This window comes from Carettochelys insculpta, chromosome 13 (genome assembly GCF_033958435.1).
Source record: "Carettochelys insculpta isolate YL-2023 chromosome 13, ASM3395843v1, whole genome shotgun sequence".
NCBI lineage: Eukaryota > Metazoa > Chordata > Testudines > Carettochelyidae > Carettochelys > Carettochelys insculpta.
Window position 1 is genome coordinate 44,080,306 of NC_134149.1, and position 17,046 is coordinate 44,097,351.

Sequence of the window (17,046 nt, forward strand, 5' to 3'; positions counted from 1 at the left end):
ATTTTCCTACCTTCAAACTATACAAATCCAGGAAATCAGAAGTTTAAGGTTCCACTTTAATTTCTAGCAAATCAATTGTGATTCTTTATGCTCCCTGTTAAGATCTAAAACTCACATTACCACAATTCAATTAAAAAGCTGCTATGCAGCCTTAACTCCATCCCCTGCCACTTGTAAAAAATGTTGCATGATTTGGAAAGCTAGTACGGAAACCAGTGCAAAAGATTAAGATAATATAGCTATATGTGGGTGGAATGAAAGAGAGAATAACGTCCAGAAAAAGAAATACTAAGAAACCTAAACAGACATTAGCTAATAAATTCGCCTTTAAACTAAAGCTTTTAGAATTGGAGAACCTCTGTCTTACCCATAACATAGGCTGTCTCTTTCTCATTCTTCCTGGGGAAATGGGAGTATTGCCCTCCCTGGGGTTGCAAGCCTACAAGAAATGAGTCACTGCATGTGGGATTCAGTGGGGGTACCCTGAAGACAGCAATGCAACCAACTGAGCAGCACATGGCAGGCTTGAAGAGCGGAGGGAAGACTCACTGTTTCATTGAAAGACTCATACTATTTGGTGTTTCTCTTAAAGCCCCAGCCCCTGGTATCATATTATGTAAGAATCTCAGCTTTCATTTAAAAAAAAGCCTGAACGTGTAAATTCTGAAGGCTCACAGACCAGAAAGCAAATGAATGGCATTCAACATTTGTTGTTAATCTCATGATTTTGGGGATTCTAAGCATTATTTTTGAGTTACAATTTCAAAACTATTAACCTGCAGGGTGCTGGACTCTGGCACGCACGCTTCTCCAGATAAAGATACCAGGCTACTTATATAAAATTGGCAACTAGTTAGTCCCAGTATGCAGAAGCGAAGGCAACACACAGGAAGACACAGCCATGAATACTTTGCACACCAATCTAATCCAAAAGAGAAATGAACACCTATTGCTGACTAATCCGCCTTGAGCACGTACCAAGCTGTGATTCTGGTTATTTCTAGCTATCCTGTGACAAGTGACAGAAACAGATCTCCCAGTAACGCTGAATTACTGACACAGCAGGGACTAAAGCTACTTTGCTTTGCCATTTTAACCAGACACCTTGGTTGTTTCCCTCACATTCTTTTTCACAGCTAAACACACAGTATCTGTTCGGCTTACCTGGGGGAATGTTTGTTCTCTTCCTCTTGTTGCTTGGCTCCCCTCCATTCTCTGCTGCACTTTCAGAAACCAGCAGGCCGGCGGCGGGAAACTGCAAAGGTCCGTTGTTAGGGGCAGGATCAAAGGGCGTCGGGTTTAATCCTGCAAGAGAAAGAAATAATTTGTTATGGGGGATATTTTCAGATTTTCATGATTGTCATACAGCATCTCAGAAATTGGAGAAGAATCCCATATATTGGATGCCCAGAGGGAGCAGTACTGGAGTCTTTCCAGAGACCATCTACTAGCTGCCACTGCAAGCCAGAATTGAATGAACTCCCCCTTTCTACCCTGTTGATGAACTGGAGGAAGACACAAGGAATCAGCCCTCTTTACAGAAGTACATTTACTATACCCAGCTCAAAAGCTCACAATTCTTTTGTGGGCACAACCCCATTTTAATGAATCGTTTCTTCCCAGGATCCCACTCAACATGGAGGATACCATTTCATAGAGCAAAATGGCATCCTCCACACAGTGTGACCTCATACGTATAATGTCCTGCTGTGTGGAGGACTCCATCTTGTACAAGTGGTGTCCCCTACAAACCTCGACTCACACATGGAGCAAAATGGCATATTCCACACATTAGGGAATCACAGTATCGCATCCAATTATGGTGTTTGGGAAACACTGACCTAGGTTATCAGCACAGAACCGCTCTGACAAAGTGATTAATCTTGGTAATTTTAGGTTAAAATTCATCTGAAGTCTTGAACGTTGTTTACAGAGTTCTAGATGCCATTTGACCCTTCCCTTTCCTTCCAGAGCTTAAAGACAGATCTGCCCAGACCAGATGCAACCTAGAGTCTTTGTTTCTGTTCAATGATCACAAGAGCTGAAATCACTGATGCACAGGTCTGTGGGTGGAAGCTTAGACTTGATGTGGGGACAAAGGTGCAGTGAAAGATGGTACAAAAATTACAGAAGCAGTTGCATTCCCCATTATGGGGTGAAATCTCTCAGCACTGAGCTGAAGGATGGACTCCCAGGACACAGCATTGCATCAAGAGGCACCAGATCCAGGGCTGGGATGTCATTCACGCTGGGCAAAGAACCATTTGGGAACTGGTTCTCAAAGAGACAATGGATGGCAAATTCTCAGTACAGGACTCCGTCAACCTGGAGGTAACCAGGAACTTCAGTGCTGCTCCCTCTGCACATTTTGTTAAGTGGCTCTCCAAAAACAACAGTGCCAGGCCCTCAATACCAGAGTGTCTCAACCTACAGATCAGAACATCCGAAACTAGGAACACTTTGGCAGGTGGCTCAGAGTCAATGGCTTTTACTCCCTAAATGTACCCCTGGCCGTTTCCAGGAGAAGGGAATCAGGGGATAGCAAGTGGCCCCAATGGCTAGGATTTACCAGCTGATTCTGTAAGCTTGCCCAAAGAAAGAAAATATGCAGAGTCCTCTAAAAAAAAAAACTGAAATTTCACTACATGAAGAAGCACCAGACTCTTGAGTTTGAGAGCTTTCCAAGAGACACTCAGTATGTACTTACCACATGGCTAAATAAGAGTCTAAAGGGCAATGTGATATAATGGTGCAAAAGCTGCTAGGAATAGGATGAGACTATTCACAAGCACAGCACAGCAGAGCTCATCTTCTCTCACCCCTTTCTGCCATGCTGTATTTCAACCTCTTCATTTACAAGTGTTTGTGTGTGCCTGGAATCTTGGCAAGCTAAATCATGCATGGGCTAAACAGGTGGCCAGCTACTATTTCAGCCCCTATTGCATAAAACAAGTGTTTGATTTCATCACACACTTAAAAAGCCCATAAGACTGAACTCTTACTCCTACTGCAAGGGTTAAATATCACCCCATAAACCTGTGAAACCTCAGGATAAATACCTGAGCTCTGACAGGTCATGAAGTTTACAGGCAATAATGTTATATAGAAATGCACATATTTTGCAAACTCAGAGCTAAAGGACGCAATGCTTCTCCCTTGTGCATAGGAGGAATGCTCTTTGGTTTAGTGCCCAAAAAACCAGAGCTAAGAAAGTGACCGACTATAGTATTAGCCAGAAGCTCCCGCCGGGATTGGGAGCCTACCGTCCGAGATGCTGTACAAACACATAGGAAGATCAAATTCCCACTTTGCATAGCATAGCAATTTGTCTCCCAACATGTGTGGGAGCTTTTATATAGAATATCCTCCCCTGTTTGGCCCAGGGTCATGTTTTCTTCCTAAATGCAGGGGTGTGGGAGGAGACAGTAAGAGGTCCTACCTTCTGTAGTCCCAAACCTACCCCTTCCTCCAAGAGCCCACCCCCAAGCCAACTTGTCAGTTTTGACTTCCAAGTCAGAGCCTCTCCACCAGAACCCGCTCCCCACAGATCCCGATGCTCCAGCTCCTAAACTGTCTACAGAGCAGGGTGTCAAGGAACTGTGCCAGCGGCAAAATGTTCACGGACCAAGCATTGTATTTGACATTGGTGTGACCACTGTCGACAGATCAGTGTCCACAGAATGTTAACTAACTGGAGAGGTTTTACAAAAGTGCCACAAGAATGAACAAAAGGTTACAAAACATGATTTCTAATGACAGACTCAAGGAACTCAGTCTATTTGGATTAAAGAAAGATGAAAGAGTGATGGTTACTTCATAAGTACCTACATGGGGAACAAATATTTGAGAATGAGCTCTTCAGTAGAGCAAAGGCTGGAAAAATGTAAAGTTAGGCACAGTTTACCTAAAACCAAAAGCCCCATAACTTTTCAACAGTGGGGGCAACTAACCTTTGAAACAACCTTCTAAGAGTTGTCATAGATTCTCCATCACTGTCAATTTTTAAATCTAGACCAGATGTTCTGAAAAATCTGATCTAAATCAAATAGGAGCAATTTTGGAGACGTTCTATGGCATGTTATGCTAGAGGTCAGACTAGCTGATGACAGTGGTTCCTTCTGGCCTGCAAATTTAGAGATAGCTAGTTTCAGACTGTAGAGCTTCGTGTCACAAGTGGCAACACGCACCATTTTTCTCTATGTGCCTTTTCTGGAAGCTCGTAATTTTCTCAGATGGTTTTCTTCAGGGCAGAAATTATTCAGTCATTGCTCAGCTGGTGAACATATTCTTTGGATGGACTAAGTAAAATTGTCAGACCCCATTCTTTGATGGAGGGGACTGGTGACATTACCCAGTTGCACTAGAAAGAGATCCCAAGAACAAGGCCTGGCATACAGACCTAAGTCCCAAATTAAAAGTCGGACCGCCAGATATGTAGCAAAGTTAGCAAGAACAGGGCTATGAGCAAAAGCTAGGACCTGTTACAAAGTGGATGCCTGCTTGCAGACTCACTTTCAATACATGAAATTGGCAAGAACAGGACTGGCACAGCAAGAACACATGCACTCCTAGGCACTAAATAGTCACATAAACACATTCCAGAAGGATAGTGCCAGAACACCCCTAAACCACGTTTAGTAAAAGTACACTCCCTGAAGATGATACATGGACAAACTGACCCCTCCTCAAGATAAGGTCAGAATGACAGGGTGATGGATAGAGATGTTCTGACTGAACCAACATGTGCAAGATAAAGAGTGGTAACTAACCACATCAGAACGACAATATGTAAATTGTAGCCATATATAAAACAGGGTGTGTCCTTGATTGCCCTCGGAGAATAAAAAGTTCTGCTGATCTCTGAACAGAATCCACTGTCATGTATTAAGTATACATGACACAAACACCATGCCTTATCAGTAATAAACCTGGCCAAGCACACAGAGAATGGAGCCCCACAAATCCAAGGATGCAGATACATGTTTTGTATCAGTGCAGGGCTCAGAGAGAACCCACATGCAGCCAACAACAGATAATAAGGTACAGAAAGGCTGCCGCACAGCTGTTTCTTCAATCCTCCAAACTGGGATGCCATCAATATCGCTTTGCTGGGAAAACCACTCCTCCTAGTCTGCCCAAATGCAACTGCCCTCCAGCATGCAAATCACTTCCAAAGGATCTGAATGAAAGCTACAGCCAGCCACCTTTGAGTTACACTGAAAAGTAACAGAGAGGTAGCTGAGTTAGCCTGTACTGTACTCCAGCAAAACAAAACAGCAGGAATGTAGCACTTTAAAGACTAACAAAATGATTTATTTGGTGATGAGCTTTCGTGGGACAGACCCACTTCATCAGAGCAATCTCATTTCCAATACAGACTGACATTTAAGTACAGAGGACCCAAAAAATATGCAATAACACCTGACAAATCAAATACATAGGAGGGGAATGAGGAGTTGGGGGGATGTTAATCCTCCTGCTTGAGATAATTAGCAGCATCAAAAGAAGGGAAGCAGTCCTTATAATGCGTGAGGTAATTGATGTCTGTTCATACCATGCATCGAATTTGAATGAGACAACAACGTTCCAGTCACCTGTATTTAACTACCATAGGTTGTATTAGCAAGTTCTGCTAAAACTAGTTATCAGTGCGTACACACATGTATGCAAGCCAAGTGACAACACATGGAAATGGCATCTCAGCTGTTAGCTGTCACAGTTTCTTTGGCAGCTGTTGGGAGTATTTTCTTCATGCAGCAGGGCGCACTAAAAGTTTTGAAATTGCATGTGAACAGGCTGGGCTTCAAAGTGGATTTTTTCTTTTCATGCATTTTCAGGTTGAAAGCCTTGGAAGCACCCTCAGTGAATGCAGCTGAAATTCCTGCAAACTATGAATTATATTTAAAATATTGCCTTATGACATTAATACTAATGCATTAACAACATTTTCCTGGCTCTGTATAAAAAATTACCACAAATACGAATGTAATTTATTGAAGCTCTAGATAACATTTTTGAGTTAATAATGAAAAGTTTGTATTGCAACAATGATTTTTGTTTCATGTTGAATGTAAGACAATTTATTAACTTTACAGCAACAAGTGAGCAGAATTCGTTTTTGTTTTTAGTGAGACTGCATCCTTCAATATAGTTTATTATGAAAACTCCAAAACTTCAAAAAAAACAATCTAAACAAAAGGAGTATTAATGGAACATCTGTCAAGTATGTATCTACACTGGGGATTTTAGCCATGCTCAGGGGGTGTGGATTTTTCACAAAAACGATTAGGAGGCTGAGGTGCATGATTTATGAGAAGAGATTGAGGGAACTGGACTTCGTCTGCAAAAGAGCAGAGTGAGTAGGGGATTGATAGCAGCCTTCAACTACATGAAGGGGGTTCTAAAGAGGAGGGAACCAGGCTGTTCGCAGTGGTGGCAGATGGCAGCATAAGGAACAATGGTCTCAAGTTGCAGTGGGGGAGGTCTAGGTTGGATATTAGGAAAAACTATTTCACTAGGAGGGTGGTGAAGCACTGGAATGGGTTACCTAGGAAGGAGGTGACATCTTCATCCTTGGAGGTTTTTAAGGCCCAGTTTGACAAAGCCCTGCCTGGGATGATTTAGTTGGGGTTGGTCCCGCTCTGAGCAGAGGGTTGGGCCTAGATAGATATCCCCCTGAGGTCTATTTAAACCCTAATCTTCTTTGATTCTATAATAAAACTACCTAATTTTCTAGCATAGATTAGGCCTGACCCTAGGCACTGATATTTTCATTTATTCGTATTACAGCGATTAGGCACAATGTGATACCTGATTTCTGTTGGTATGCCAGTCATTTCTCACATATTTTAAAGGTGTGGTGCATGCTGAGCAGCATGAAGATTGAGAAGCACAGAGGTAGGTTTTAGTGAAATGGCATCCATCTCCCCTGAGGCTAACTGCTACCACCAAAAACAATATGAAACAGCAGCTATCATTACTAGAGGCACCCCATCACCCTAATGAGATAGTGGCCGTTTTAGTGAGGTCATGAGACACTTCAATTCCATTGCAAGTTATAAAAACTGGCAGCCATTCTGAGGAGCAAAAACTTCAATGAAATCAGAGAATCTACTGGATTGATCATCATCTAATCTGATGATAGAGCACAGAACACAGAATTTCCCCAAAATAATTCCTAGAGCAGATCCTTCTGAAAAAGAACATCCAAATTACAGACAGAAGAATAGACAAAGTAGCAAATCTGTCCCATTTCATAATGTAAGACTATGTGGCGGGAAGAAGGGGGAAATATATCAATCTATCCCAGCAGAGTTCCAATAAAAAAAAAAAAAGAGTGGGATCTGCTGACTTAGCTCATTAACGTAGTCATTGCAATGGTTCTTGAAGGTTTATTTAAATATGTTTGGTTCTCACTGATTAGCATGACACTAGAAACACACGGAATTGCAGTTCTTCACTGGAAATGAGATTTTTAAACCTAAAGATCTGCAGTTTCAGGTCTTTGTTATCTAACAAACTTCCTGAAATGATGACTGTAGTAAGCCACTATGCTTTTCAAGGTACAGCATTGCCAGGAAAAGTTCTTCTGCTAAGATATATAGCAAGCATAGTGTGAGAACGCAAGACAGTCAGACTTGTATTACTCAATAAAAGAAAAATTATTCTCTATCTAAGGAAAACACACGTTTTCTATTACACTCTGCATCTTTTGCTATTTTGTGGCACAAAAAATAGAGAATGTACTGCTTCAATAGTCACAAGTATAGAAAATGCTTTCTGTGATGCCCTTCTTTCAGGAATGCACACACGACACTTTTAAATTTACATTAGTCATTAAGATAATGAAGCCACCAGGCAAGATGATCTCCAACACTTAGTGAGACCCTGTCTCACTGGAAAAGGTATGCTGCTACCAGAGATGTTTTTTATACAGGCAAAACATTTCTTTTGCTAGCCTAACTTAAACCAGTTCCCAAACAAAGTAAGTTATACTAGAAAAAGTACTTTTCTTGCCAATATAACTGAAACTATGGCTAGGGCAATACTACTGCATAAGTCGACCTACAGCATGCAGCTCCAAAGAGGCAAATTGAGTAACAGGAGTCAAAATTCCTTAGGTCAAATTACCAAAGGGCCAACATCATGGGGGAGGATCAGCAGAAGAAACTCTCCCATCAGCCTAACTTACTGTTTTCATTGGGTGTAGAGTACAGAAATCAACTGGAGAGTGATCTGTTGTCAGTCTGGTGTGTCTTCACTAGACCCACCAAAGTGATCACCAATGTAGAGTGTCAATCCCAGTTGTAGTGTAGATGTAGCCTATCTTAGAGCTTCTCTTGCAACAGTTGTAACAGTTAAGGTTGCGATTTTCTGTTAGTGTAGACCAGGCCTTAATTAAAAAAAGCTAACCAATGCAGAGAGACAATGGAGCCTGTGCTGTAAATTTAAATCATCAGGATGGGCAGAAAATGTACACAAATCTATTGTTCTAACTTAACACAATTCAATTCACCAGTTGCTGCATCAGACAGCTGATTTACTGTATTGCTCTGTAAGAGTGATCTTGAAGCACTGTGATTCAGATACACTTATCTCCCCCATGCCCACTTAGAGAAAAAGAAATTCAATGCATATATTCATGAAGTCTAACTATCATCCATCTGGCGCTGAGTGACAGACATGGGTCCACTTCCTCATTTCCTTTACTCTTATCAACTTCACTTATCTGAACACAAATTTACAAAAGAATATCCTGTAGAAATAATGATACTGAACTTTTTTTTTTTCTTTTTGGGGCAGGTGAACTTGACCAGGCTTTACTAGAATTTTTTTCAATATAGTACTAAATAGTCACCAGCCTGAACAATAAGCCTTCTAGTCTTTGTTCTTGAATCACATTGATTTCTAACAATTAAACAAATGTCCGCATTTAGAAATGCCAAGGAAACCTTGAATATTTATGGTATTACACAAACATGACATTTTGCAGATATGCAGTTGGTTTCTCTTAGGTCTATTTTGTGACGTAATTTGATGCCAAAAGCTATTGTGATTTTCTGCAACCTTTTTGATAGCAGTTTCTTTCTTTTTTTTTTATTTCTGCCAGTATCTGCAGGGGAAAAACAAAAAAAACAAAACCCACAATATTTCTCTGCTTAAATGCCATCCATTTCAAAAGCTAATAAATAGGAAAGTTTAGAAGCTGCTATTCTGATTTTGCTTCAGGGTCCCCATTCTAAAATGCATTCCAAATCTTTAGCAATATATTAGAACATGTTGATTGGAAGAATATGATAAGGCGACAGAAAAATATCAAGTATTTGAAAATGGTTTTTTGATGCAAACATTCCCAGGTTATAATCTAGCAGTGGTAACAACCCTCCAACGTGCAATACAAGGCAAGAAATGCATTGCACAGGTATGGCATCAAGATCATCACTTCAAAATACACAGAAAGCTGCTAGACCCGGGCTAGATAAGAGCTGTATAAAACATGACTGCCACTCTCAAGCCAACATAAATCTCTAACAATGACCACTTAGTGATACCACAGGGAAACAGATTGTTGGGAAAAAAATACAAAGTGCATAGGGTACCTGCATATTGTACCAGGAACATTACAAGATGCTGCAGGCAAAATTCCTCAATAGATCTTACAGTCTGTTATCCTGCTACTGCCAACTCCACAATAAAATTAAAGACACAATTCAGCTCACATAGGATGCTCTTGTTTAGCTCCTCACACGTAAATAAGCTGACATACAGCTACCAGAGCACATAAAGGGTCTTAACACTAACACATCTGACACTGCACTTACACAGAAGGCAGCATTAGAGAATCTAGGAATCACGAGGGTGAGAAATTGAAGTGGCTTTCATAAATTGCCGTCACTGCTGCATGTGTTACCATCAGTCTCCAGTGAGTGACACTTATAGGCTAACTCTTGGATGTAGGGGAAAGATTCAAGAGCAAGTAGGGATGCAATTAGCAGCACAATCACACAGAGGTAGCCATGTTAGTCTGTATTGTCACAAAACCAAAAAGAGTCCTGTAGCACTTTAAAAGGCTAATAAAATGATTTATTGGGTGATGAGCTTTCCTGGGACAGATCCACTTCTTCAGATCTGAAAAATTCTGATAAGTTCTCTTCATCTAGCTTTCATACAACAGAAAAATGAAAAAGTGATGAACCAGCCACACAGGAAAGAAGGAGGAAGGAGAGAAAAGAAAATTACTAAAAGTTCCTATTAAATTAAGTGGGCTGCCTGAGATCAATATGAATATCAAATATGGGGAACTGTCCTTGTAATGCATAAGGTAACTGATATATTTATTGAGACCGAAGCATAAAGTACCAAACTTGAGGTTGAACTCCAATTCAGATACCGCCCTTTGTAATCTGGTGTTAAAATCTCTGATTTAGAATGCAGGCTTTCAAGTCTTGAATGCTATGGCCTGCTCTACTGAAATGCTCACTGACAGGTTTATGTGTATTCAGATTCCTAATGTCTGATTCGTGTCCATTCATTCTTTGGCAAACTTATTGCCCCATTTATCCAAAACACAGAGCAGAGGACTGTTGCTGGCACATGGTGGTATATGTCACATTGGTGGAAGTCTAGGAATATGAGCACCCGATTGTGTAATTGACATGGTTACGGCCTGTGATACTGTCACCAGTGTAAACATGGAGACAGAGGTTGCAATGGGGTTTGTTGCAGGGAAAAGTTCCAGGATTAGTATATCTGTGGTGTGCCATGTGGTTGCTAGTGAGACTTTTCTTGAAGCTAGGTGATTATCCGTAGGAAAGGACAGGCCTCTCACACAGGGCCTCAGAGTGTAGCATCATGTTCCAGTACAGGTTGCAAATTGTCAATAATACACTGGAGGGGTTTGAGCTGGGGGCAAGAGGTGGTGACAAGTGGTGTTCTGTTGTTAAGCTCCTTGGGCCTACCTAGAAGTAGCTGGTTTCTGGATATTCGTCTGGCCCTGTCAATTTTTTTCCCCCCCAAACTTCTCCGGATGGGTAAAGTTTTATGAATACCTCGTTGAGATCTTGAAGTTTTGGGTCTCTGTCAGAAGGACAGGAGCAGATGTGGCTGTATCTAAATGCTTGACTATAAACAACAGATTGCACTGTGTGTCTTGAATGGAAACAAGAGGCATGTAGGCAAGAGCAGCAGTCAGTGGGTTTCCAGTAGAGGGTGGCATTGATTTGGCCATCAGTGATTTATACTACGGTGTCCAGAAAATACATCTCACATGGAATGGTCAGGGCTAAGACTGACAGTGGAATGCAGGTTGTTGAAATCTCTATGGAATTCTTCAAGGGTCTCTTTACCACGGGTCTAAATGGTGAGGATATCATCCAATTTTCAAAAACAAAAAGCCTCCAAGAAATACAAGGACTTTTCAGTCCTCTCTCTAACACTGGAAGCCAGAAACAAAACAAAACCAATAAAGACTTTTTTAGTCATTTGCAGAACTGCATAATCTAAGCAGTTTAGAATGGAGCTGACAACTGCTATCAGCAATGGTAGTAAAAGTGTCCATGTATGGGAGACTAACATCCATATCAACAAAACAAAACAGCAGTGATGCAGCTCTTTAAAGACTAACAAAATAGTTTAGAGGATGAGTTTTTGTGGGACAGACCCACTTCTTCAGATCAATAGAATTTCCAGTACAGTAAACCCTCAAAATGCGTGATTTTCAGTTGCACTTAACTCTGTGAGGTAACAGATGATTTAATATGTTGAGTTATAAATACTGTTCTAAAATGGCATCGGGGTTGTACTGCAAATGTCACCTCAGGCTAAAACTGTAAGCCTGGGAAAAAGACCTCTTTAGCGCCACATGTTGATGGCTAATGGACTTAGTGGACAAATGGACCTAATTGAGAACTGCAATTTTACACACGGCACTAAAGTCTATGCACATGGCACCGAAGTCTAGGCACATGGCACTTAACCATCCACCGCAGCGGTCAAACACTCTGGCATTTAATTTCAAAAAGGGGAATTACACTAAAATGAGGAAGCTAGTTAAACAGAAACTAAAAGGTAGAGTAATTAAACTAAAATCCCTGGAACCTGCATGGAAACTGTTTAAAGACACCATACTAGAGGCCCAACTTAAATGTATACCCCAAATAAAAAAACACAGTAAGAGACCTAACAAAGAACCACCATGGCTAAACAGTCATGTTAAAAAGGCAGTGAGAGAGAAAAGGGCAGCTTTTAAAAAGTGGAAGTCAAATCCTAGTGAGGAAAATAGAAAGGAACATAAACACTCCCAAATTAAGTGTCATAATGTAGTAAGAAAAGCCAAAAAAGATTTTGAGGAACAGCTAGCCAAAAATTCAAAAAATGATAGTAAAATGTTTTTTAAATACATTAGAAGCAGGAAGCCCGCTAAAAAAGCAGTGGGGCCCTTGGACGATAAAGATATAAAAGGAAAGATCAAGGAAGACAGTGCCATTGCGGAGCGATTAAATGATTTCTTTGCTTCAGTCTTCACGGCTGAGGACGTTACAGAGGTTCCTAAATTTGAGCCAGTCTTTTTAGGTGACAAATCTGAGGAACTCACTCAGATTGAAGTGACATTAGAGGAGGTTTTGGAGTTAATTGATAAGCTGAATAGTAACAAGTCTCCAGGACCAGACGGCATTCACCCAAGGGTTCTGAAAGAACTCAAATGTGAAATTGCGGAGTTATTAACAGTGGTTTGTAACCTATCCTTTAAATCCACTTTGGTACCAAATGACTGGAAGACGGCCAATATAACACCAATATTTAAAAAAGGCTCTAGAGGAGACCCTGGCAATTATAGACCTATAAGTTTAACATCAGTACCAGGCAAATTAGTAGAAACACTAGTAAAGAATAAAATTGCAAGGCACGTAGAAGAGCACGAATTGTTGGGCAAAAGTCAGCATGGTTTCTGCAGAGGGAAGTCGTGTCTAACTAATCTATTAGAATTCTCTGAAGGGGTTAATAAACATGCGGACAAGGGGCACCCAGTGGACATAATATACCTAGATTTCCAGAAAGCCTTTGACACGGTCCCACACCAAAGGCTTTTATGTAAATTAGGTGGTCATGGGATAGGAGGAAAGATCCTTTCATGGATCGGGAATTGGTTAAAAGACAGAAAACAAAGGGTGGGAATAAATGGTAAATTTTCACAATGGAGGAGGGTAACTAGTGGTGTTCCCCAGGGGTCAGTCCTGGGACCGATCCTGTTCAACTTGTCATCAATGATCTAGAAAATGAGGTAAGCAGTGAGGTGGCCAAGTTTGCAGATGACACCAAGTTGTTCAGGACAGTCAAAACCAAAAGGGATTGTGAAGAACTACAAAAAGATCTCAGCAAACTGAGTGATTGGGCAGCAAAATGGCAAATGAAATTTAATGTGGGTAAGTGTAAGGTAACGCATGTTGGAAAAAATAACCCAAATTACACGTACTACATGATGGGGTCAAATTTAGCTACGACAGATCAGGAAAGGGATCTTGGAGTTATAGCGGATAGTTCTCTGAAGACATCCACGCAGTGTGCAGCGGCAGTTAGTAAGGCAAATAGGATGTTAGGAATTATTAAAAAAGGGATCGATAATAAGACAAAAGATATCATACTTCCCCTATATAAAACTATGGTGCGCCCACATCTTGAGTACTGCATGCAGATGTGGTCTCCTCACCTCAAAAAAGATATATTGGCATTAGAAAAGGTTCAGAAAAGGGCGACTAAGATGATTAGGGGCTTGGAACGGGTCCCATATGGGGAGAGGCTAGAGAGACTGGGACTTTTCAGTTTGGAAAAGAGGCGATTGAGGGGCGATATGATAGAGGTATATAAAATCATGAATGGTGTGAAGAAAGTGAATATAGAAAGATTATTTACCTTTTCCCATAATACAAGAACTTGGGGACACCAAATGAAATTGATGGGTAGTAGGTTCAAAACTAATAAAAGGAAATTTTTCTTCACACAGCGCACAGTCAACCTGTGGAACTCCTTGCCCGAGGAAGCTGTGAAGGCCAGGACTCTATTAGGGTTTAAAAAAGAGCTTGATAAATTTTTGCAGGTTAGGTCCATAAATGGCCATTAGCCAGGGATAAAGTATGGTGCCCCTAGCCTTCAGAACAAGGGCAAGAGATGGATGGCAGGAGATAAATCACTTGATCATTGTCTTCTGTTCTCCTTCTCTGGGGCACCTGGCATTGGCCACCGTCGGCAGATGGGATACTGGGCTGGATGGACCTTTGGTCTGACCCAGTATGGCCATTCTTATGTTCTTATGTTCTTAAATCGGAGTCTAATAAGAATTCCTCCTTGGGGGTGGCAATGCTTTTTAAGTCCAGAAACTGTCATCTATAGGCTTTAGAAATTCCAAACATATTTTAGTACAGGCATCCTGAGACCGCCAGCCTGTGCCACTCAAATACAAATGTTTCATAAATACTCAGTATCAGCTTTTTCCTGTCTCCTCCTACATTGCAGATGGGTGCAAGGAAGCAGACATCTGTTCCCTACTGCAATTTTCTGGTCTGTAGCAACATCAACTTATACCCCACAACTTTACATTATCCATTAGTAACAACTTAATTCTTGACTGTCCTAGAATTTTAACTTCTGGTCTCAAATATTGACATTTACATGAGGTGACCCACATAAACACCACTCAAGGACGTAAAGGTTACAAAACAGCTGATTAGCACACTTGAACCCAAGTTTCAATGTTGTATCAGAAGCATTCTTTCCAAAGACAAAGTCACACAGACCCCCTTAAAATGGATCTTTACAAGAGTGGGATTCTGAAAAAGCTGAGAACTCTGGAACAAAGCTAGAAGCCAAGAAATCCTTAAAGCTTATTTGGTCCTGGCAAGAAGATATAAAGCTAGGTGAGCGTGAGGGACATGTAGGCTTATGAGAAGCAAGGAATGCATCTGCATGTGAGCGAACACACAAAAGGCCTTTCTGAAGCAAGCCCCAACAGAAAAAGCCAAGGCTGAAAACGTAAGAGGAAAAAAGCCCTACATGTACACCTGCTTGGGTGATGCACATAGGATGCACATATATTAGCCACAGGTGCTGAAACCGGGAGTGCAACAGCACCCTCTAGCTTGAAGTGATTTTCATTGTACACAGAAGTCCTGGGGCACCTTACAGACTAACAGATATTTTGGAGCATAAGCTTTTGTGGGCAGAGACCATCTGATGAAGCGGGTCTTTGCCCACGAAAGCTTCTGCTCCAAAATACCTGTTAGTCTATAAGGTGCCCCAGGACTTCTTGTTGTTCTCGAAGATACAGACTAACCCGGCTCCCTCTCTGGTACTGATCGCTATACACGGGACTGAGAATCTGGTTAAAAGGCTCACAGCACCCGCGCAGTAAAAACTGTTCCAGCCGCGCTGCTGTTAGCTGGACACTTCGGGTACAGGTGTAAAGGAAAGGAGGGTACGTAGGACTGAACTGAGACAGGCCGAGGGCCCAAGCACACATCAGGGCTCAGCCCTGCAGCCTCGCGCTGTGGCACGGCGCCACCCCCGCACCTGGAGTTAGGCAGGCGGCAGGCGGGGCGTGACGGAGGGAGGCCCGTTTCCACTGGGGGAGCAGCAGGCGCCCCCCGCAGCCCGTCACACGCGGGGGCGGCCGAGCCCTGCCCGAGCGATCCCTGCGCGCTGCCGGCCGACTCGGGCACACGCCCTCGCTGGGAGCAGCGCCTCCCTCCTACCCACCCATCGCGCCAGGCCTCTCTCCCCGGGCGGTGTCCGCGCTGCACGGTGCTCCGGCCAGGCCCGCTGCCATGGGCCGCCCTCAGCCTCCGGGGCCCCGAGCCCCCCCCCGGGTCTCTCACCTGCCGGCCGCCGGGCCGCGCCGCCCCGATACTCCTTATACATCCGCAGCTCGCCCGGCGCGGCCGCCCCTCCGCCGGGGCCCGCACAGCCGCACCAACGCCGCCTCCCGCGGGGCGCGCTCCCCGCGCGCTGAGGCTGCCGGGTAAGGTAGTTCCGGCGGAGCGGGGCCCGCGCTCTGATTGGCCGTCGCGGCGCCAGGCCCTGTGAGTAACGTAGGCCGCAGCGGCCCGTGCGCCGGAGCGGCCTGCGGAACAGCCGCGCCGCCCGGCCAGTCCCAGCAGGCCCCGCGCGGGTGCGTGAGCGGCGAGAGGCCGAGGGGGGCGCTGCAGGGCCGAGACAAAGCCTGGGGCGCGGCCCCCGGAGCCAAGCTGGGGCAGGTTGCTATGGCAGCCTGGCTCTCGCGAGAGTTCAGGACCGGGAGGGGTGGGGTGCGGCGTGGCGCATGCGCATGCGCACTTGCAGTTGGGTTCGGTGCTTCGCAGCCTGTACGTCCAGGTGCTGTGGCGCCGCGTGTGCAGGGCTATGCCCTCCTCGGTTCCGTGTTGCCTTCCGAGCAGGGCGGCGGCCCCGGGCCTGGCCCCAGCGCTGAGGCAGAGACGCGGCCCGCTGCAGGGCTCGTACGCGCCGCGGGGTCTGCTATTGTCCCCGTTACTTCTGCGCAGCTGCTGGCGGGGCCCTGACGCCCCCCGCCCGCCTCTGGCTGCGCGGCTCCGAAGTAAACACGTGACACACACACACACACCCCCGTAGCCTCTCCCGCGCGCAGCTCCCCGCGGGGTCGGGACCCGCAATTGGACAAACTCTGGTCTCTAAAATCAACCGCAAATCCTGCGGCGCCCTACAGACTAACGGGTCTATTGGCATGTCAGCTTCCGCGGGCAAAGACCTGCTTCGTCACGTGCATCGTTTCCGGGGACGCAGACTAACGGGGCGACCCCTCTGATCCTGGTCTCTGTGAAATCTGTAGATTGTAGGGTAAAAATTACGCAAAAGACGGGGAGACCAGATTTCATGGTCTGCAAAGTTTTTTTCGTGTTTGTGAATTTGGTAGGGCCCTACCCGTTGCTTCTGTCCTTCAAATACCATTAAAGCACAGTTCCTGCCTGGTGCATGCTTTTGTGCCAGTAAAACTTTATGATAGTGTGCCATTTGTACTCATTCCGCACTAGCATCTTAAAA

At 43.8% G+C, this 17,046-nt stretch overlaps 1 protein-coding gene across 3 annotated transcripts in view; it reads right to left on the bottom strand.

Annotated features, from left to right (window-relative positions):
- The window catches only part of ENOX2 (ecto-NOX disulfide-thiol exchanger 2), a 59,535-nt gene extending 43,426 nt beyond the window's left edge, over nucleotides 1–16,109 (bottom strand). For 2 of the 3 annotated variants that reach the window (XM_075007477.1, XM_075007476.1), the window contains exons 1-2: nucleotides 15,867–16,108; nucleotides 1,165–1,305 (exon numbers count right to left, since the gene is read on the bottom strand). In XM_075007477.1, the coding sequence (XP_074863578.1) occupies nucleotides 1,165–1,305; nucleotides 15,867–15,909 (184 nt within the window). In that variant the 5' untranslated portion in view covers nucleotides 15,910–16,108. Of the gene's footprint in view, nucleotides 1–1,164; nucleotides 1,306–15,866 lie in introns of all 3 variants that reach the window. The other variant, XM_075007478.1, reaches the window with a different exon arrangement.
- Nucleotides 16,110–17,046: the final 937 nt, after the last annotated feature.